The sequence below is a fragment of the Hippopotamus amphibius genome, chromosome 1, assembly GCF_030028045.1.
Source record: "Hippopotamus amphibius kiboko isolate mHipAmp2 chromosome 1, mHipAmp2.hap2, whole genome shotgun sequence".
Taxonomy (NCBI): Eukaryota; Metazoa; Chordata; class Mammalia; order Artiodactyla; family Hippopotamidae; genus Hippopotamus; species Hippopotamus amphibius.
This window is the reverse complement of record NC_080186.1, coordinates 164,870,384-164,892,359: the sequence shown is the minus strand read 5'-3', so window position 1 is coordinate 164,892,359 and position 21,976 is coordinate 164,870,384. Positions and strand designations below refer to the sequence as shown.

At 53.8% G+C, this 21,976-nt stretch overlaps 1 protein-coding gene across 1 annotated transcript in view; it reads left to right on the top strand.

Moving 5' to 3' along the window:
• TGFBI (transforming growth factor beta induced) overlaps positions 1 to 21,057 on the top strand; it is a 32,782-nt gene extending 11,725 nt beyond the window's left edge. The window contains exons 3-17 of the mRNA XM_057734358.1: positions 3,551 to 3,615; positions 4,819 to 4,979; positions 5,294 to 5,458; positions 5,702 to 5,848; positions 7,897 to 8,038; positions 10,580 to 10,792; positions 11,627 to 11,764; positions 12,362 to 12,507; positions 13,343 to 13,479; positions 14,301 to 14,431; positions 16,743 to 16,867; positions 18,166 to 18,268; positions 18,845 to 18,924; positions 19,905 to 19,929; positions 20,403 to 21,057. Coding sequence (XP_057590341.1) covers positions 3,551 to 3,615; positions 4,819 to 4,979; positions 5,294 to 5,458; positions 5,702 to 5,848; positions 7,897 to 8,038; positions 10,580 to 10,792; positions 11,627 to 11,764; positions 12,362 to 12,507; positions 13,343 to 13,479; positions 14,301 to 14,431; positions 16,743 to 16,867; positions 18,166 to 18,268; positions 18,845 to 18,924; positions 19,905 to 19,929; positions 20,403 to 20,443 — 1,819 coding nt within the window. The 3' untranslated portion in view covers positions 20,444 to 21,057. The remainder of the gene's footprint in view (positions 1 to 3,550; positions 3,616 to 4,818; positions 4,980 to 5,293; positions 5,459 to 5,701; positions 5,849 to 7,896; positions 8,039 to 10,579; positions 10,793 to 11,626; positions 11,765 to 12,361; positions 12,508 to 13,342; positions 13,480 to 14,300; positions 14,432 to 16,742; positions 16,868 to 18,165; positions 18,269 to 18,844; positions 18,925 to 19,904; positions 19,930 to 20,402) is intronic.
• The last annotated feature ends 919 nt before the right edge of the window (positions 21,058 to 21,976 follow it).

The window sequence follows — 21,976 nt, the reverse complement described above, 5'->3', positions numbered from 1 at the left end:
GGTTTGGTCAGGATTGTCTCAAAGGGCTGTCTTCTTGGTCTGCAATATCCAGTTGCCCTCTGCTTCTCCAGGGTGAGGCAGGCTGCTTCTAAAAAGACCTGGTATTGCTGGGGCAGTTGAGCAGGGGAATGGCCAGTTGTGGAAGCATTTCAACCCATTAGGCTGCCAGGCTGAGGGTGAGAGGCATGGCATACCCCACGCCCCTAGAGAGTGTTGGGGATGCCAGCCCGTGGGTAGCACAAGGGCAGAGGAGGGAGAGGCCGGCAGGGCGAGAGGATTAGGAGAAAGCTTTCTGGCAGGGAGCCATACTTGGCTAACCAGGAAAAAGCCTTTGGCTTAGGGGGCTGAGCCCCTGCAGGGGGTGGTGTGTCCCCCACATCCAGCCTCTGTGGCATATGGGTACAGAAAGCCCATCTGGAGAGAAGGGGCAGTGAGTGCTGACAGGGGTTAGCTCTGATCACATCGGAGAGACCACCTGCGTCCTCTTGATGTCAGACTTTCCGAATCAGTCCACTTTCTTCCAAATGTGTGTGCCGTCGACAGCCGTGGCAAGGGGTCTGGACTTGATGAAATGCAAGGAGAGTCCCAGACCTGCCCCTCCCCAGCCGTGATCCTAAGAAACCCCTCCGCCCCCAGAGCCCTTGCAGCTTCCTGAGTCCATCCTGTGTTTCCTTCTCCACGCAGAGACCTCCCCGCTTACATCTATCCCTGCTCCGCTGCCCGGCAGCCTCCGTTTCTCCTGTTGTTCTCCCTGCCTCTCCTCCCCCTCATGCACATGTGGCCACAGGAACCAGTAAGTTCACGCTAGGGGAGCTGGTTTCTATTGTCCTTGATGAAATCCTGGTGAGGCCCCCTGATCTGTTGAGCTCTCTCATGGCTTTTTAGGATGGAAGTGACACAGACACCCTGGAAGAAGAGGCTCTGGCCAGCGTGGCTGGGGGCTCCAAGCCATGGAGTGTCAGCACCTTGAGCACGGGGGACCCCAGAGATGAGGCAGGCTTTGAGGAGAAGACCCCTCCTCCGACGGTGCTGCTTCAATTCCAGAGAATGTCACCCAGGCACTTTTACAAAGAAACTAAGCTTCGGGGAACTTGACCAAATCCCAGTTCCTCAACCGCAGCCACACAGCCCTGGTGTTTATCAGAGAAAGCCTGAGATTCCGTGCATTCGTGTCCCCAGTCCTATGGGCTCAAGGCTTGTGGCTCTCTCTAGGTTTTTTAGCCACAAGAAGCTGGCAGACACTCTCTTTCTTTGAAAGAGTGCGTCTCTGCCCCCTAGAAATAATCCCACTGGCTGGATTGTGAGTGTGAGATTGGAAGGAACCTTGGAGATCATCTAGTTTAACTCCACCTTATTTTACAAAAGATCAGGAAACTGAGACTCAGAGAAACGGACTTTCAAGGCCACCCTGCTCGTTACTGATGGATGACAAGCCTGGTCTCCTGATTCTAATACTATTTAGTTACATCATGTTGCCTTTGAACAGTTGTGTATCAGTCAGATCTCACTTGTGTTGCAGAAGATGACTAGTTTCCAGAGAGAAAACTGTGGGTCAGTCAAGATCAGTCCTGAGACCACTAGCCTGTTTAACCCTTTTAAATAGGGCTGAAAGATTAGAAAAGGATGGGAGGAGGGCTGGGAGAAAAGGGGGAAGAAGAAGTCAGGATGTAGAGAGCAGAGCAGGGAAGAATGTGCATGGGATCACTCAGGAATTTCCTGGGAGCTCATTTCCGGCACAGTGACACCCATAGCTCCCTGGCAGCCTGAGCATCCTAACTGGTCTGTCTCTGAAACACCTCCTGGATAACAGATGAACCAGACTTCATCTTCACAGGACTCACGAGGGCTTCCCTGAGACGACTGCAATGGAAGTAGTAAGAGCAGAATGTCCTGGGCTCATTGAAAACAACACGCCTTCCCCCCACCCCCAACTTCCAAAGCCCAGGCTTCTGCCCAATCTGCCTGCTTCTCTTCTGGTGATGTCGTTAAATATCTTGTGAGAGGCTGTGGGGAGTGGCTCGGTGGTAAACCCGCTGCAGTTCAAGGCTGAGTTCTCTCCCGTCCTGAAAGGGCACATCCGTGTGGAAGAAAGAAAGAGGCAGGACATGGCTGCCGGCTTCTGGTTCGAGGGCTGCCCAGGAGGGGCTGTGCTCATGCCACTGGTGCGGGGTGGCCATCGATGGGACGGGAGGATTTGCTATGAAGCAAGTCTCTCTTAGAACACTTCCTTGTGATGTTCTTGGAAATTATCAAGGGTTTCCCCAAGATGTCTGGTTAGCTGCAGCTTTGTGTTTCAGACCTCCAGAAGGTGGTGAGTGTCACACAGTGGACTGGTCTGACTTGGGAGAAGAGAAGGTTTTAAGTTTTTCTGCCAAACAACTTCAAAGTTTAAAACTATAAACTGCCAGTCTTGTTCACCCAAATACAAAGAATCTCGCAGACTGGTAATATCAGTTGCCTCCTGGAAGGACACTGAGATGGTTGAGGATGAGAGTGGATGGGGAACACTTTATTATAGAATCCTTTGTAGATTTTGAAACCATATAGGTATTTTCATTGGTGAAAAATTTGTTATTAATTTAAAGAAACAGAAAAACAAGTGTCTTGATTAAAAGAGCTCCATTTTTGTTTTAAAGTATGATTGTGAAGATTGAGAGGAACTGATCATATATAAAATACACTGCCCTTCTTGGTTAAGGCAGAGAACTAGAAGACCATGGGCTATTTAAACCAATGACCGGACTTCCTAGGCAGCGCAGTGGTAAAGAATCCGCCTGCCAATGCAGGGGACACGGGTTCAAGCCCTGCCCTGGGAAGATTCCACATGCCACGGAGCAGCTGGGCCCATGCGCCACAACTACTGAGCCCACGTGCCGCAACTACTGAAGCCCACGTGCCTAGGGCCCGTGCTCCACAACAAGAGAAGCTGCTACAATGAGGAGCCTGAGCACCACAATGAAGAGTGGCCATCGCTTGCAGCAACTAGGGAAAGCCCGTGTGCAGCAACGAAGACCCAACATAGTCAATAAATAAATAAAATAAATAAATTTATAAAAATAAATAAATAAACCAATGACCGTTGCACAATACATGCACACATCTTACAGATGAGGAAACTGAGGCCCAGAGAGGAGACAGGACTGGCTGGTGAGGTCTGGGTTAGTTAGTGGCAGACGCAGAGCCAGAAAGGTCCAGGGCTCCTACTCCTCCCTGCTACCTCTCGGCAACGCTACCCACTGGGTTCCCCATGAATTATGTTGGAGATAAATTTTTGGTGAGGGTGTTTCCTAATGCCACTGTGAATATGCTGCGGCTGTCCTCTGACTGTATCCCGGTCACATTGCTGTAGGTGACGGCAGCCGCTGGGCACCTTGTACAAAGCTGAGGAGGCGTGACAAGCTCCTTGCCACTGAAAGGCACAAAGATGACTGAGCATGTGGTCTCCTCCGAGAGCAGTCTGTATGCCCCGTCATGTCCTTTCCTGGAGTGAGGACTGATGACATGGGAGCGGGAGGGAAGCCCTGCCTAATACACGTGTGTGTCGTTACAGAGTCATCAGCTACGAGTGCTGTCCTGGATATGAGAAGGTCCCAGGAGAGAAGGGCTGTCCAGCAGGTGAATAAGCCTTGCCTGTTGGTGTGGATGGAGGGGAAGGAGGGAGAGAGGAGGACGCACGACAGAGCCAGAGGATGGAAGCTGGAAACCGTGTTTTCTGCACTGCTCCTTCCTGTGCAAGTGGACTGTTTAACACGCTTAGGATACAGACTCCAATCCTGACCTGCCTGTGCCCTCCACACCAGGCACAGGCTCCTGGCCTTGCTGTCCCTGGCTGGAAGTGATTCTAAACACATGCAGCATTTCTGATCAGCCCTGCTGGAGAGCGGATGGGGCAGGCCTGGTCTCTGGCTGGGCTGGGGACACCGGGCCACCCCATCTCACTCTGTCGGAACCTGGCCCGCCGGAACTCATAGGGACGGGAGCAGCAGGCCAGGCCGGCTTCCCCAAAGTCAGCCAAGGGTACCATGAATGGCCACTCGGGCCCACAGGCAGCGTGGTACCTGTGAATTTACTAGATCCTTTCCTTTAGTCCCAAATACCATCTGGCGACCACAGAGGAGGATTTTTTTTTTTTTTTTTAACTAAGAATATGAGACTGAGACTTAAAAGGAGGGAGGTAATTTGGTGCCAGGGTCATGACGGGGGTGTGGTTGGCACGGGCTGGGGTCTTGACCTTCCTGACTTAAGTGGCAGGACCGGCCGGAAACGTGCGATGGGGAAGGAGATGACCTGGAAGGCGGGGACCAGCCTCTGGGTCTTAGTTTCAGGCCCTTTTAAAGAAACATGAAGCTCCCTGTGTGAGGGAAAGGTCCTCCTGAGCTTCAGGCTACTTTCAGGAAATAACATTTTATTACTTATAAATACCCCAAGTACCTCCAAGATCTGTTTCATTCTCATGGAGGCCATTTAGGGAACCAGTTTCAAAAACAACTAGATAAATCTGTAAGCCTAGCCTGTAATTAGGGTATCTATTTCCGGCGTATGTTCCTACCAGTATTATCTAAACGTCTCTGAACAAAAGCTTTGCTCTGCTGTAGTTAAAAATGATTGAGAGTGACCAATCAGTTGCGTTCAAGCAGGGAGACATTTGGCCTGTGGGGTTGCTCTAAGAAGCACGTGACCGGCCTCTTGGGCTCCCCGACAGCAGGCTGTCTCTGGGCTTCTCCAGCGGGTGTGCCGTCCTTCTCAGACAAGGGTGGGTGCGGTCCGGTTGGGGTGGGGTCCCGCAGGCCACCCCCGCTCTGTCCTCTGTCCCTGCAGCCCTGCCACTCGCCAACCTGTACGAGACCCTGGGAGTCGTCGGCTCGACCACCACGCAGCTGTACACGGACCGCACGGAGAAGCTGAGGCCCGAGATGGAAGGGCCCGGCAGCTTCACCATCTTCGCCCCCAGCAACGAGGCCTGGGCCTCCTTGCCGGCTGTGAGATGACCTCTTTCTTCCCGGGGAACTCATACCGGGGACTCTTCCTGAGACTCTGTGGTGATTTCCCGCTGTCTCGGGAAACATCTTCCTTAAGCCTTCCGAGGCAGCCGTGGCGCTTGAGCTGTAATATGCTTCCCCAGGTGGCTTCCCACGCCCCGTCCGTTAAGTGGCCAGGCCGACCTCGGTGCTCACAGAGCGGGGGTCCCTGGCAGAATGGGGGTCCCCGGGACGCCCTTCCCAGGGAGGCGGGGACCCGTCTGCTGAGCGTGGAGCCTGCAGCCCGCTCACTGCCATCCTGACCCTCCTCCTAGGAAGTGCTGGACTCCCTGGTGAGCAACGTCAACATCGAGCTGCTCAACGCCCTCCGCTACCACATGGTGGACAGACGGGTCCTGACGGACGAGCTGAAACACGGCATGGCCCTCACCTCCATGTACCAGAATTCCAACATCCAAATCCACCACTATCCCAACGGGGTAAGGAATCCGCTCCCACAGCTCCGCCCGGTGCCCCCCGCGCCCACGCCTGGTCCACCTGTGGGGCTGGTTTCTGGGGTGGCGTCCCGCAGGCGAGGTCAGCTGTGGACGGTCCTCTGCCTCCTGCACCTGCTGCCCCACGGCTCGAGGAGCCCATGTTCTGTCCTGCGCCTTCCCCTCCGGGGACGTCGAGGCTGTGCCTCCGACGTGTTAACCGCTCACGCTGGCTCCTTCTCCGGGCAGATCGTGACCGTCAACTGTGCTCGGCTGCTGAAAGCCGACCACCACGCGACCAATGGTGTGGTGCACCTCATCGACAAGGTCATCTCCACCGTCACCAACAACATCCAGCAGATCATCGAGATCGAGGACACCTTTGAGACCCTTCGGGTGAGGGACAGCCCCGGGGGGGGGGGGGGAGGCGCGGCCTGGGGACGCGCCAGCTCCTAGGAGGGCCTTCGTCTGCGGGAGGGGTGGAGGGTGTCTCCGTGTTCATGGGCACTTAGGTGACAGGGAGCAAGTTCCTCCAAATGCCCAGGAACACGGCGAATCCACTGATCAGACGGTCGGCTTGACCTCAAGGAGACGTCGTAATTCTCTGCCGGGAATGTCCCCCCCCCCCGGGCTTCTCCTGTGTGAAGTTTTCTTTCCTTGACTCCCCGGAAAGTGCAGAGGCTGTGGCTGCAGCGGGACTACGCTGCCTGGGCGTGCACGGCAGGCTCCAGAGCGGGGAGGGCCTTTCCTCGCAGGTGCTGGTTCTCACCTGTGGAACTAGAGAAAGGGCCTTTCGGGCTGCGTGGTCTTCTGGACCACACGTCCCCACCACGGGACCCACGGCTCCAGCCACACCCCTGTTTCCTTGGAGCCCAGACCCGCAGAGAGGCCACAGGTATAGACACAGGAGTCTGGGATTTGACTTCTGGCCTGGCTTCTGCCTGCTCTGGGGCCCCAGAACGCGATTCCTACCCCCCCCCCCCCCGCCCAATAGACATTTATCTTACAACTGGGGTGGCAAGTGGGCTTCCTCTTGGCAACGGCTGCTCAGAGGAAGCTCGCACAGGCTGCCCCGTCAGGGTTTTTGCCCTGATTCAAGGAAAACTTCCTGACCACAAAGGATACCGAGTGGGAGTGGGGTGGTTCCTCCCCTGGAGATCTCCAACACAGAGAGACAAACACCCGCGGGCTGGGCTGGCACTCCAGTGGCCTCAGGAAGTGGCTCTGGAGGGCCCTGGGGACCCTGCTCTCGAAGCTCTTCCCCTGCTTTCCTGCTGGGTCACTCAAAGGTCAGGGGTCTGCAGGCGGACGGCGTTCCCACAACGCTGGTGGCACATCTTTTGATTAACACCAGCTGATCCCCACTGAGTACGCTTCTCTTACTGTTAAGGTTTGGCAAACGTTCCTTCCTTTTTCCTCCCCTTCGGCTGTCCCTGAGGCCTGTTTCTCTTTCCCCTACCTCATACCCGTTACGCACCTGCTGCTTCCCTGGTGTGCTCTATGTGCCAGAGGAGGAGAGGCGAACAAGACAAAGTTCTGCCCTCACGGCACCCGTTTTCTTCTGGGGAACACAGGCAAGAAACCGACAGGGCAACCACAGATCACGCGAAGCGCTGTGAAGGCAGGCGGGACGTGGTGGCTGGCCCGGAAAGGTCTGTCTGGAAGAGGTGACCTTTCAGCTGAGTCCAGAACAATAGGAATGGCCAGGTATATAAGACACCAGGGCAAGAGCTACGCTGGCAGAAGGGAGCTTGAGAGGAAGCCTCAGAAGCAGGACGAGCCAGAAGGAGGCCTGCGCGGCGGAGTAGGGAGCACCAGGTGGCCAGGCCAGCGGGGCCACATCCTGCAGGGCCTTGCAGGCCTGCGAGGACTGTGTCTCATCCTGGGAGCAGCAGGTGCTTTTAGAAGGTCATTCTGGCTGCTCTGTAGAGAAGGGGTTCTGTCACCCTTACGCTCACGGAGCTCACACGCACGACTGTTACTGGTAATGACTGCATTGCAATGTGAGAAGGACAGCAAGCTGTGCAAGTGTGTCTAATAGACTCATTTTCGTCTGGGGGCAGTGGCAAGCGTGGGGGCAACGCCAAGCTGACTACCTAGAGAAGTGACATTTTAGTCAAGGCCCAAAGAAGGAATAGGAGTCAGAGAAGCAAAGAAAGGGGGAAGGGCAGGGCAGAGGGAAGAGCAGGGCCAAGCCCCGGGGATGGAAAGGAGGTAGGCAGGGCATCCGCTAAAGAGGTAGTCAGAGTGGGTGGAGCTCAGGCCGGCAAGGCTCCTGGAGACCATGGGAAGAAGTGAGCCTTGGTCCGGCTTGTCTTTTCGTCTGGGGCTTCTACAAAAGCCTGGAGCCCTCCAGAGGAGCGCTGGCGAGACCGTGTGTGCCTCCAGTCTGCAGAGAGTCCCAGAGCCCCCAGGGCATGCTCCATCTTCTCCCCTCCCCACAGGCTGCGGTGGCTGCATCGGGGCTCAACACCCTGCTCGAAGGTGACGGCCAGTACACACTCTTGGCCCCAACCAACGAGGCCTTCGAGAAAATCCCCGCTGAGACCTTGAACCGGATTCTGGGGGACCCAGAGGCCCTGAGAGGTGAGCACCCCTGGTCTTCTGCTGCCGCCGCACTGGAGTGGCCAGACTAAGCCCAAGGCCTGCTCCTGTCCGAGACGGACACATCGCCTGCCGTCCTGTCCCATTGCTCCCAGCTGACCCTGTCTCTGCAGAGGCCAGAGCAGGACCCTGGTCAGAGTGGTGAGTAAGGAATCCAGCGACCTTTGTCTAGGGATGCAGCTGGGCTAAGGAGGGAGGCAGAGCTGGGGGGTCCAAAGCAAGCTCTGTCCAGAGTCAGGAGAAGCTAAAGGCCCAAATGATCAAAGCCAGAGCGAGGCTGCCAGAGTGGGCAACCGCTTGGAGGTGTGTGGAGCGGGTGGCAGGTGCCTGGCATCCTTGAAATGGAACCATCGTGCTGACCCTTGCCCTTGTCCTGTGCCTGGCCAGGGGCCTCAGGGATAATCCAAAATTACAATTAAAAACCCGTAACAGTCAACTCTTGACTCTTCATTGCCGAGTCCTTCCTCACCTTCTCAGTGAGCTGGTATGTTAGGAGGACCATAGATTATTGCTAGAGGAGAGGGAAGGACCAACCATGTGAGGGAGATTAGGAGGGGAGGCCAGGCTCTGTCACCCTCGGCCCCCAACTCCAGGACTACTGAGATGCTGCCTGTGGGTCCCTGAGTCCCCTGCAACTGCAACCCTCCAACCACGCTTACTCCTCCCAAGTATAATCCAGGGATGACTTCATTTGTTTTGAATCTACTTAAACCCACCTTTGAAATCTACCATATAAAATGCCTAATGCACTTCCGACACCCCATACATGTGCAATGTTCTTGCAGCTATGCAGGGATGGGAAAGGGCACATTTCTGAAAGCACAGGTGGGGATCTGTCATGTCCAGATATTCTGCTGCCAGGAACCCAGGCCTCAAAAGGGAACGTGGTACAGTCAAGGAAGTTTAAGTCTAGTTGGTGTGACGGACTTAGAAACGGGTCGTTGGGACCTGATGTGCTGCGTGCAAGGACAGAGATACTCCCAAGTCACAGGGAAGAGGGCAGGGGTGGACACCCACAGCCTGACAGTCCTGAAGGCTTCCGAGGAGCCGAGACTTGGGTGCAGCGCAGCATTTTAGCTTTTTGTTTAGAGCTGTTTTCCCACTGAAACATGTTTTGTACAGAGCACATTTTCATCTTTGTAGCTATCAGGACACCTTATTATAAAGGGAAAAAAACACCCCGAGTTTATCCCTCTTGCATATCTGCCTTTTCCCACTCAGTAAGCAGTTTGCTGAGAGTAAGGGCCCTCTGTGTGGGCTGCAGCTACAGGCCAGAAGGCGCGCGGCCACGGTCCACCTGACAGTCTGCTGGTTACGAGCGGGTTGGCAGACAGGCGAGAAATGGCCCTGGGCTGGTGTGCCTGTTCGCAGACTGGCTTCCAGCCCTGGCCTGGGTCACCCTCCAAGTGCCCGGGCAGGTCACGCCCCCTCCCCCCCTGCCCCAGCCTTCAGTTTCCTTCCCTGAGAAACTAAATCCCTGAGGCCTCATTCCCACAGCAGTCTTGTTGTCTTTTGCCTTCCCCACTGGCTGAAGCGGGTCAGCACTGGCCTTCAAGGCCCTCGACGCTTCTGCTGGGCCTCAGAGCTTCCTCCTGTCCGTGACACTGCAGTTTTGGTTCTCACACTCAGGATACATTGAAACGCGCCTCTTGGGTGAGAACACAAGACAGAGGGCCCCAGTGACCCTGGGAACTGGCTCTGCCTGGCTGGGGCTGGGGCTGGGGCACGTCCCCCTCCACTGCTCCGTGCAGCTGCCTCAGTGCCTCCAGCCCCTGCCCTGGCCCTAAAGCAGCACTTGTGCAAGTCATTAAATGATTCTATTTATGACTTGCGGGTGGGGTGGATGGGACGGCAGAGACCATGTCTTACTGATCACCATCTCCAACCTCTAACAGAGCCTGGCAACTAAGTAGACCCTTGGGGTACAATGAACAAAAACAAATCAAATGTACAAATGACTCAGAACTTTCATTTGCTACAGTTTTCATCTTTCCCTACCACACTTTACATTTTCGTAGAGGTCAGTAGATTAAAAAAGAAACAAACAAACCGCAGGGTAAACTCATTTGCGTTTTTCCCCTATCTGGGAAGTTCAGATACAAATAAGAGAATTCACCCTGAAGTTCAGGTACTAAGGAGCTAATCACTAGCATTTGTTGGGCATTTTCTCTGTCGTCAGGCACTGTTGCTGGGTGCTTACGTTCAGAGTTTTGTGTCATCCATACACCAGCCCTAGGGGATGAATGCTGTGCTTTTCTCCCCTTGACTGATGAGGAACTTGAGGCCCAGGGTCCCACAGCTGCTGGGATTCAAACTCAGGCAGTCTGACCACAGAGCCCGGCTAGTTTTAGAGACCAGGAGGAGGAGAGGAGGAGGAAGATCCAGGCCATGCAGTGTCCCAGGCTCGTCTGATGGTTAGCCTCGGAGAGGATGGAATCCTCCCAGCCGTAGGCAGGCAGCAAGCTGGCGCCTGAGGTCAGCCTGGCCGGCACTGATTTGACCTGTATCCTGTTTGGCCCCCAGATCTGCTGAACAACCACATCCTGAAGTCGGCCATGTGTGCCGAAGCCATCGTGGCAGGGCTGTCCTTGGAGACTCTGGAGGGCACCACGCTGGAGGTGGGATGCAGTGGGGACATGCTCACCATCAATGGGAAGCCCATCATCTCCAACAAAGACGTCCTGGCCACCAATGGGGTGATCCACTTCATCGACGAGCTGCTCATCCCGGACTCAGGCGAGTCGGGCCTCGGGGGCTCTGAGCCTGCCAGGTCCGCTGTCCCCTATGCTACCGATGGTGGTGTGGCCAGGGGAATTCAGGGATCTTGGGAGCTGCTTCCCTGCCCGCACCCAGCTCACAGCCTCCCAGGAGAGACTGTGTAGGCACCTGGCAGGTTGTGGCCAGATTGGAAAGAGTCTAGAGCTGTAGGCTTGGGAGTCCAGGCGTTACCTTGTGGGCAGGGAAGAGCCATTGAAGGTATCTGGGGATGGAGCAGCTCAATCACAGAAGTCTTTCAGAAGATCTACCTGCTCTGGTTGGGCACAGAGAGCCATTTGCTGACCTCAGAGCATTTGTTTTCTCAATCATGCCCAAGCATCCCGAGGTCACTGGCTTAGGGAGAGATGACCAAATGAACTTTGGCTTGGGTTCCATTCAGCATCCTTGCCCCATCCTGGATTTCCAGGGAGTTCTACTGCTAAGGAGTGAGGGAATGTCACAGGAAAAAACCAACCCAGAGGACAGCTTTCTATGGGGGTTGTCACTGGCATTGTCAGGAAGCTGTGACACAGACAACGCTTTTTCCTCCCCAGCATTGGACAGGACCCTGACCAAGGGCTGGGACGGAGGCCCTCTGCCCAACTGAGCCTCACCTCACTTCCCCAACCAGTGAAGTTTTCTGGGTGACCGTTCCCCCTATGACACGAACCCACAAATGCCCCAGGAACGTTTAGAGGGGTTGTGGATTCAAGAGATGGCATTCCTGCTGACACATGTCATGCTCTGGGGTGGGCAAATGATAAACGAAAACAGCACTTTTAACTCTTGGACCCGCTCTCTCCTTCCTTGTAGCCAAGACGCTATTTGAGTTGGCTGCAGACTCCGATGTTTCCACAGCCGTTGACCTTTTCAGGCAAGCTGGCCTCGGCACTCATCTCTCCGGAAATGAGCGGTTGACTCTCCTGGCCCCCATGAATTCCGTCTTCAAAGGTACCGTGGGGCAGGCATCCCTGTGCGTTTGTCTCTAGGGGCAGCTGGCGCACCACTGCCACCTCCACAGCACCCTCCCCAATTTACAGCTCCCCACGGACCCTTTGTGCTTCCACCCAGCTCAACCGAAAGCAGATGTGACTTCCCCAGAAAGTGAAGAGGCTCTGCTGTTTCGTTTGGCAGAGCAGAGGGGGCATGTGGGGATCTGGTCCTCAGAATCCAACTATGTGCATCTGTCGGGAGAGCAGAGCGCTCCCTTGTCTTTTTCTTTGCAGGGTCATTTGCCAGTGTGCCAGTCAGGAGGTCAGAGTGAGGATACAGCTGAGCCACGGCCATGGGGGAGGCAGAGAAGGGCCAGATTGTGTCCGTGCCTGCCCCTCCCTCTTAGGGCAAAATTCCAAACACCTTGATTATCTAGACTTTTTTTTTTTTTTTAATTTGCGGAAGTTGCCAGATGTTAAGGAATATTGGCAGCCTTGCTTACTTTCTCAATCTCCATTTCTAAATGGAAGGAGGGACGGGCTTTCCGCTGCATTGTCTCTGATTCTCTTCATTTCCTGAGCCTGCCCCTGGACCTGACCACGCCTTCTCTTGCAGATGGAACCCCTCCAATTGATGCCCGGATGAAGAATTTGCTTCTGAACCACATGATTAAGGATCAGCTGGCCTCCAAGTATCTGTACCATGGACAGACCCTGGAAACTCTGGGGGGCAAAAAACTGAGAGTTTTCGTTTATCGTAATGTAAGTTCTGGGTCCTATATCATGCTGTTTGTCTCAGCTCCAAGAAATGGAAGCTGTATTAGAGTTTAAAAAAAAAAAGTGCCCAATAAGCAGGAGCTTGCCTGAGAACTGGTCTCTAATAAAGAAGGAAGGAATTTTAGAAAGAATATCTGATATCAAAGGATCGAAACGGGGGTCTTGCCAATAGAGTCAAATCTCCTTTTTAGAGGCCTTTGGGAATACACTGCACACCTGCTGGCCTGGCTGGGTAAGCAGCCATCCATCCTGAACCCAGAGTGATGAACGAAGGGAGGAAGGTTGGAGGTTTTGGATCCTTCTTAGCTTCTGTGAAGAGAAGCCTCCTGAACTGACACACAACCCTCTTCTGTCCAAAAGCTTCTCTTCTCTCTTCCCCTGTTCCTTCTCTCTCTTCAAACCCAACAGTTACCCTGGAATATCAAACAGGAAGTACAGCACAACACAGCCCTTGCTCAGGACCAGCCAGCACTGTTTGGCTTGAGACGGTTGTCATTTGTTAAATAAATAAATGAAGAGACTCAGTCTCTTTATTTGAGCACTGTCGATGGTCCTCTCATGTCACATGATAATCTCATCATGAGCCCTCTCTGTAAATTTATTGGGGCTGCTATGGTTATTCTTTCCTTAAGGAACACCATTTTTATTTTTTTTCTTTCCTGGAGAAAACACATCCTTTTATCCTAGTCTTAAGATGCACCCCTGCATGTGTTCATCTATCTCTGTGGATGAAGCCGTCAGCACATGCCCTGAACAAATCGGGAGGCCCCTGCTTTGGGTGGGGGGTAACCTGGCCTTTCTCTGCCCCTCTTTTCTACAGAGCCTGTGCATCGAGAATAGCTGCATCGCCGCCCATGACAAGAGGGGGAGGTACGGGACCCTGTTCACCATGGACCGGGTGCTGACCCCCCCAATGGGGACCGTTATGGACATCCTGAAGGGAGATAATCGCTTCAGGTAACCAGCCCCATCCCAGGGCTGGGGGGGTGCCTTCCGCCAAGCTGTCGTGCTGGGGCTGGACACTGGATCTCAGCTGTCTGTCAAGCTCCCCACTTCCTTGGGGTCTGGTGAACACTGGCCATGCGCCCGTGTGACCTCCCAGGCCAGGGATTCGGAAAGGGCGAGGGTCACCTTGAAAGCTTAGGTTGAGAAGAAGGGTCCCTTCTGGGAGTGTAATCCTCACATCCATGGGAGCGGGGAGGGGGCTGCACTGGAACACCCGCTAGTCCCAGGGAAGCTGAGAGCACCTGGCTTTGCGTGTGTGGTGAGTCTCGTTCTGTGCAATGTCTGCTTATTGCCCCAGAAGATTCCTTGCCACTCCTGCTCAGGCTCCCGTTGTCACTTTGTTTTCTTGCCCTGCTCTCTCCATTTCTGACCTGCTCGCTCACCACGGGGTGCTGTGACACTGAGCGTTTCCTGTCACTGAGTTCAGCCACCTGCACAAGAGCCTGGGAGACCACCCGTCCTCTGCCCCCACCTCCCACCCCCTGGATTCATACCCCCGGGGCCCTGTGGCTCAGTCAGTCTCTGGGTCAGCCATGCCACTGACCTACCCCTTCCTCCTTCTCACTCTGGCCTCTGTCTTCTGGCTTTTAACTGAGCTTAGCATGTATGGAGAGAAGATGCAGACCAGAGTCATTCCCTGTCAGTATGAAAACCAGCAAGGGTATGAATGCCAGCGCTCTGGGCTCCACCTACCCACAGTGGTGCGGTATTTGGGCAAATGACAACCCCCTGCCCCCACAGGCAGGTGACCTTTTCCGTGTGTGTGTCCGCAGCATGCTGGTAGCCGCCATCCAGTCTGCAGGGCTGACCGAGACCCTCAACCGGGAAGGGGTCTACACAGTCTTCGCTCCTACCAATGAAGCCTTCCAAGCCTTGCCACCGGGAGAGCTCAACAAACTCTTGGGTAAAGACCACCCTGAGTACATTTTTCAAGTTTTCTAAAGTCATTGTATCAGTCAGGGTTCCAGGAGGAAACCGTTGGCACGTTATGAAGGGTTTGACTGAAAGGAATTTAATGACAAGACTATTTGCAGAGGTGTGGGCAGGGTTAAGGAACCAGCAAAGGGTGATGATACCTAGTGTTTACCACCCTGGGCCTGGGGCACCAGGGGAACTGGATGATGTGGGGGGCCAGGACCAGGGAGACCCTAGGAGGAGGGGCACAGGACAGCGGCTCAAGCCACAGGCCATTGCTGTCAGAAGCATGGCAGGGGAGCCACAGGGCGCTGTGACCTCCTGGCGAGGAACCTGCATGAAGCTTCATGGCGGTCAGCCTCCCCAGGCAGCCAGCAAGGCAGAGTAGAGTAGAAAGGAATTGAGGGTAGGTGACAACCAGCCCGGTCACCAGCGCACATCTTCCCATGAGGACCTGTGAGAGCCTGCTTGTGAAGCCATTTACCTGCATCACATGTCCCTTGGGATGAGAGCTTTACTGAGAAGCTAGTCACGGTCCTGAGCAATTGAGTTGGGGATGTTTGAGAGACAATCTAGCGGTTAAGAGCTTGGGCTCCCAGATGACCTGAAAGCAGGTCAAATCCTCGCTCTGGCATTTACCAGCTGAGTGACCTCTAGCAGGTTGCTTAACCTCTCTGGCCCTCGGTTTTCCCAGTAAAATGGGGCTGGTAAGAGTACCTTGCCCGGAGTGTTATGAGGATTAAATGAGCATTGCCAGCAATGCTGGGCACACCTCCCCCGCTGATAATGGGATAATGGCTGTGGTGATGGGAGGGGGGATGGGCCTGCGTGCCTGTGAACTTACCACTTCCACCCATCACAGAAAGGTGAGCCTGAGGAGGAAGAGGAGAAAGAACCTTGGCTAACCCTTGGGCGCTAAATCGTCTACACCTCCCTTCCTGCTCTGGAGTACAGAACAGAAAGCTTGGGCAGCTGTGAACTGAATTTGTGTCCTGTTTAATTTTCTTTATTGCTAAATGAATGCCTGTGTCTATGGTGCTGACGTATGTTCCTAAGTAGAGGGGAGAAGTTCATTCTGAACATAAACTTTACATTCTGTCTCTGCTCAGCAGGAACGGAATACTCCCCCAGTGGTCTGAGCCTGCTCGGCTTGTGCAGGAGCTGAGGGAGGGCTTGAGCAAAGCTCCCCAAGCACGCCCTACCTCCAGCCTGCAGGCAGGATTAGACCCCAGCACGCCTGCGGGTGGAGCCCGTCCAGGTGTTAAAGATGGAGCCAGATGTTAGAGATCTCAAAGAAAGGAGACCCCTCCCAACCTGGGGGCTGGCTTGGCTCAGCACCTCCAGGCCGTATTTTTGTGGAAGGGAAACTCTTGTCAGCTCCAGGTTGTGGATGTTTGGAAATCACTTGGTACCTGATGAGTCCTTCCCATGGCACTTGTGTGGATTCGTCCATAATCAAGGGAGCTCCCCCAAATACGTCAGAGCTTCCTCTGTTCTCAGTTTCAAGATGCTGGAAATAGCCGTCCACAGCCCTAGGGTCATCCAGCCATTTGGCTGGTAACTTGAGTATCAGGAGGGGCCTCAGTGGAGAAGAGAGGGCAGCTGGCAGCTTTAAGGATTGCCGCCCACACTTAATTTGGGAAGTGCCTGTGCACCTTTATGAGCAATTGGTTGCTTTCCCCAGTTGGTGGAGAAGCTGACGTGGGCTGGAAGGAATGCTGAGACGTGACGAGGAGGGACGCTGTAGAGGGATACCCCCAACGGCCCTGACCTCATCGGCTCCGTAGCTCCTCCAGACTGCAGCTGTCTACTCTTTTAAGTTCTCCCTTCAGGAAACAGCCATCTCAGAATATGCATTTGAGGGCAGCATGTGTAAATATTTCACTACTGTGTTATAACTGTCGGGAGCCACGCTGATGAGGAAATGTCTCAGATGGCGGGCTGGAAAGGCCCCTGGCTCTCCAAGCAAATATTTAGTCATGGAAACATGAGTCATACTCACAGAGGAGTATGGATTAACTCCTTCTCAGCATCACAGAAGCATGTACTTAACCTAGCAGCCCGTCGAATGCACGGGGAGATTCATGGCCACGGTCACATGCCTTGTTCCCCTGACCATTATACACATGGTGGGTCAGAGGGCTGGGCACACAATAGGTGCTCAATAAGTGCTTATTACCTGGGCAGGGGGTTCTCTGTCTCAGAGGTGACAGCTTGCATCTTATCCTTTGGGCCCTCCTTGAGCACACTAGTTACCAGCCTTAGGATTAACTCTGCTTTCTTTTCCCACAAATCTGCAGGCAATGCCAAGGAGCTTGCCAACATTCTGAAATACCACGTTGGTGATGAAATCCTGGTTAGCGGAGGCATCGGGGCCCTGGTGCGGCTGAAGTCTCTCCAAGGCGACAAGCTGGAAGTCAGCTCGGTGAGTATGTTTAACAGTTGAAGGGCTGGCCGTGCCCTGCCCCTGGGATTCAGGGCACATCACGTCCCTAGGAGGGTAGTAGACACACACCACGTTTCAGATGCATCTTGAAACTTTGAGTGCAGTTTTAGAGGAGAGGAGAGGAGAGGAGAGGAGAGGAGGGGAGAGGAAAGGGGAAAGGAGAAAGAGTCTTCAGGGAGATCAAGGGAGATTGTGGCTAGACATGAATAAGGACTTCCAGGTTTGCAGGGGAATAAAGCATCTGATTGGCATCTGGGAGAAGCTATTAAATCTTCCTTCCCTAAAGGAAATGATAGAGAGTTACTCACGTCTTGAAAGATCAATTCCCAATCCCCTTTCCACTCCATCCCCCCCAAGTCCAGGGGCTCACTGAGCTGTACCATGAACCAGACCAGCCCAAGAGGCTCTTTCTTCTGACGCTTGGTCCGTTGACCTTCCCTCGTCTCTGCATGTTGATAATATACATTCTACTTCGGAACTGCCTCAGAGGGTCCCTACCTCTCAGAGAGAGAACAGATAGGCAGCTCAGCTCTGCAAAGCAGTTGGCTCCCTGGCTGCACCAGCAAAGGCCACTGACCCCACCGTGGAGGGACCACCCTTGCCGTGTATGGCTGCCAGCTTCTGCTCGCCGCGCCTCTCTCCTGGCCTCCAGCCATCTGTGTGCTCATCAGCTTCTCCCGGGAACATGGCAAGACAGGCAGGGAGGCAGGGCTGGCATGACTTGTTTGACTTCTGCAGGTCACCTGAGAATCTCCCAGCTCCTAGTCTGGGGTGTCAGGGTCCTGTGGGTCTCAGGCTTCAGTTCCCCTTCCCCCTTGGGTCTGATTCATGGGTTGTTCAGGAAAGCCTGAGACCGATTTACCCTGTGAGAAAATCTGAAGCCAGACATGGAGGAAACATGGAAAGAGTCCTTCACTCAGAGCTGGACACCTGGCTTCTGTTTCCAGCTTAAAGGAGGCACTTGGCCTCTCTTGAGTTTCCCCTTCTGTCAAGTGGGGCCATGATATCTACCTCCTCACCACGCACTGCTGTGAGGACTAAGTGAATCACAGAGGAGAGCATTTTGTGAATTGCAACATGTTGAGTCCACACGATTAAACTGAATCTACCAGACTGCAGGTCTGCAGCTGACAGGGTCTGTTCCAGTCGCCAGAGTACCTCTAGCACTTAGCACAGGACCTGGCATCCAGAAGTGCTCAGTGAACATTTGCTAGGCTTAAGAATGGATAAGATAAATATGCTTGGTGTTCAACAGTTGTTGTCTGTTTTTCTCCCAGAAAAACAATGTGGTGAATGTCAATAAGGAACCTGTCACTGAAGTTGACATCATGGCCACCAATGGTGTGGTCCACGCCATCTCCAGTGTCCTGCATCCTCCAGGTAAGGCCCTAAAGGACCACATCCTTACTGTGCCTGCCGCTGGCCCTTCTCAACACACAGCCGTTGGTGCTTGTTAGAAACCCTGCTGTAAGCAAAGATGAGAATGGTATGGGATGTGCAGATTGAGCATCTGTGGACAGCTCTTCTGGGGCTGGTTGAAAAGTGACTTAGGAACTCTTGGTTCAAATGTGCTACACCCAGTGACTTGAGGACAGATTTCTCTGAACTGCCTGGCTCTCCCAGCCCCACTAGAACAGGGCCCAGTTGTTTGTTACACGTGGATGTTGTGAACGTGGGTCAAAGCCCCCCTCCTGCAGCATCCTGCCCCAGGTGAGCTCTCTTTACCTCCAGCAAGGCTGCACTGGAGCCCAGCCTCTCTCCTCGCTTGTGCATTCATCTTATTTGAGCTCCCTCCCCACGGGCCAGATTCCACCATGAGTTATGGAAAGTTATAAAGGAAAACTTCATCTGAGAATGTGAGCCAGAAAGCCCAACAGTGCCCCTCAGTCCTGGTGATTATGAATGACATGCTAATCATTTCTCTCTCATCCAAGCTGCCTTTTCTTTTATCTGCAGCCAACAGACCTCAGGAACGAGGGGATGAACTTGCAGACTCTGCACTTGAAATCTTCAAACAGGCCTCTGCGTTCTCCAGGGTAAGACGCCTGCTACATTGCCCCCTGGCCTGAACAGCCTTGGGTCCTGTGCTTGGGCCCATGGAGGGAACTCTCCTGTCTTCCTTGGCTGTCCTCCCAGGGCTCTCCTGTAATTTCTCCCCACTCCAACTGGGACGCCCTTAGCCCTGACCTGTGTAGAGTTTGGAGAAAAGAACGCAGGCAGCCCCTGCTTCCTTTGTGGGCGACAGCCCAGGCCTTCAAACTGAGGCCTCTGAGCCTCAGTCCATGGGGAAGCCACAGCTGGTAAGAACGGATACAGCTCTGGAATCCATCTGACCCAGAGGGGCACCCTGTCCTGAATTTTCCTTACAATGGGCTGGCCTGCCCTGAGCCTGGGCCTCCAAGTCACTCTTCTGTCTTCCATGAAACGGCCCGTCATGGCCAACGCTGGGGCTCTGCTGGGCAGTGGTGTGGATTCTGGATACAGGGCCCTTCCTTGCCTCAGCCCCACCTCCCTCTCAGAACCTCTCTGACTTTCCGTGCTTCTCCTCCTGCTCCCCAGCTTGCCTAGGGCCCAGGGGTCCCACTCAGGCTCCCTTGCTGCTTCAGGTCAGGTAGTGCCCCCTGGGAATACAGGGCGTGTTACAGGAAGTTTGCATTTCAGCAGAAGAGGCTGCAGGAGGTAGTTCTTAACCCAGAGGTCTGGAGCTGGAATACTTCACTTTACTTTTGGATAGAGGGGTCCTCCTTAGTGCCCCTTGCGGAAGGTTCTTGGCCCAGAGTTCCTATTCCTGGTAGCCACCCCCTGTGCAATCCCAGCTTCCCAAGCTCCAGGTGATAGTTTGGGGGGACGCCTGGCTTTGGGGCTCCCTGAGGCCCAGCACTTCCACATTCCCCTTCCTCTTCTTCACCCTCATCATTTTTCTCTTAGTAAGGGTGGCAGTGGGCAAAGCCACTGACATGAACAGGTGTAGGTATAACATCCACTAGAAAGCCTAACACCTTGTGTTTTCTTTCAGGCTACCCAGAGCTCTGTGAAACTAGGTAAGTCTGGTCTGGGTTTGAAGTCCTTGTAGACTTGTTTGGGTCTTACCCCCAAGTAGGCCCAAACCTGCCATCTGCTGTCTATAGATAAGAACATCCTGTTGCAATAAAACATAGCCTTTGGGTCAGACAGAGAACACCTAGTTTCCTTCTCCATAAGATGGAGATAATAAGAGTATCCACCTTTTAGGGTTGATATGAGTTTTTGACTTTGGGAACCTGGGAATTTTGCACAGGAACTTGGCAGGAGCCCAAGGTGAGGATGTGGTCTCAAGCTGGTAGATGTAGAATATCCCAGTTTGAACAGTGTTGAGTAAGATATGAAGTTTCACAAACCAAAAGGCATTTGCTGTGTGCAGGAGAGGATGGCAGAAGAAGGCTGCTTGGCCCTCGTGCTCGTGATTCCGACAGTGTCCTAGACAGATGTGGGAAGTCTGCACAGTTTTCACCTTTCAACTCTCTCTCTCTTTCAGCCCCTGTCTATCAGCGGTTATTAGAGAGGATGAAGCATTAGTGTGAAGGACCGCAGGAGGAATGCATTTCAGCATCTCCCCGCCAATTTCTCTCAGTTTGCCAAAGAGACTGAATGTTTTTGAAACCAAATATCACACTTCAATGTACCTGGACCACACTATAATGAGATCTGAGCCTTGGGAGGGTGGGGGGAGGAGGGAGAGAGATATACTTTTAATTTTCCCCCCTAAACATGACTGTTAGCCCACTGTATGTAGAAACCTGGTTGTCACTGACATTCACTTCCAGCAAGGACCTGTCCCAAATGTAGAATTTCCTGCCTATGCCACATACTCTGGAAAAGGGAGCCGAAGTTTCTGAAGCTCACAAAACATGAATCAAGCAATCCAGTATCATGGGGGTTGGGTTGTGGCATGGGTTTTATAAAGCTCTTTCACAATTGGAGAAGTGGCATCCTTATAAGCTATGAGTTGAACTGCTCTGTCAAATATTTCTTGCACCTACATATGGCTTGGACCCTTCTGTGTGATCCTGTCCAGGTAGAAAAAAGAGGGTAGGTAGAGCACGTAGAGCTCAGGATTTCCCAGGTGTGGCAGAGCCATGGTGTGTTTGTAATAATAAAACCAAAGAAACATATGCCTCTGTGGATGGGAACTGTGTGCTGGCCTGGGTATTCACAGGGTTGGGTTTCTGCCTCTTGGGGCTGTGAGGTTCCTTCCACCAAAATTCCACCAGGAGCAGCTAGGCGAGGAGCCCTGAGGGGTGGTCTGTGGGGATGACCATAGCATCAGCTTCATAGGTCCATCGTGAGGACAAAAGGACATGATTCTTATAAAACACTTGGCACAGCATTAAGTATCCTTATTCTTATCATGCTGTCTGGAACTTCTCTGGATCAGTGCCGCTGAGAGTCTTTTTTTAGTGTCTTTCCTGGAGACTGGGACAGTTCTGCTCTCCCCCACTTCACTCTGCCAAGGCTGACTTAGAACTCATTTCACTTAAGGGACCCAACAACCCAAAGATGGTGCTGCTGGGAATAGAGCAGTGGAGGAGCAGACACAGCCCCTCCCTGGTGTGGCTTCCCGTCTGGGGAAGGACAGCCGTTACACGTCATCCGATACAGTCATTCAGCCATTCATTCCTCAGATATGAGTGTTGGGCCTTGGTCAGCAGACAGGGCCCTGTTCTCCTGGGAAGGAGACTCGTTCCTCAGCTAATGGCACTGCGCCTGCCCGTCCACGTGGACTCTGAGGGACAGCACTGTGGTTCTGAGACAGGAAGGAATCTGTGCAGGTGGGGGCCGGAGGAAGGGATCCCCAGGAGCTCCCGGAAGTGGGAGGAGGTAAGAGGAGTTGAAGGAGCGGACCTGGAGGGGAGGAGGTCAGGCTGCAGGGGAGCTCGGGAGACATCCTGAGAGGTGAGGTTTAGCCTTCTGCACGCACCTGGTCCGGCCACTTCCCCACACCCTGCCCCTTTCCCCGGCCGCTGGGTGTCGCGCAGGCGCAGGCTGCCCGTGATGCCCGGCTCATGCTGGGGGTGCTGCCGCTGTGCTGCTCTTCGAGCACCAAAAGTG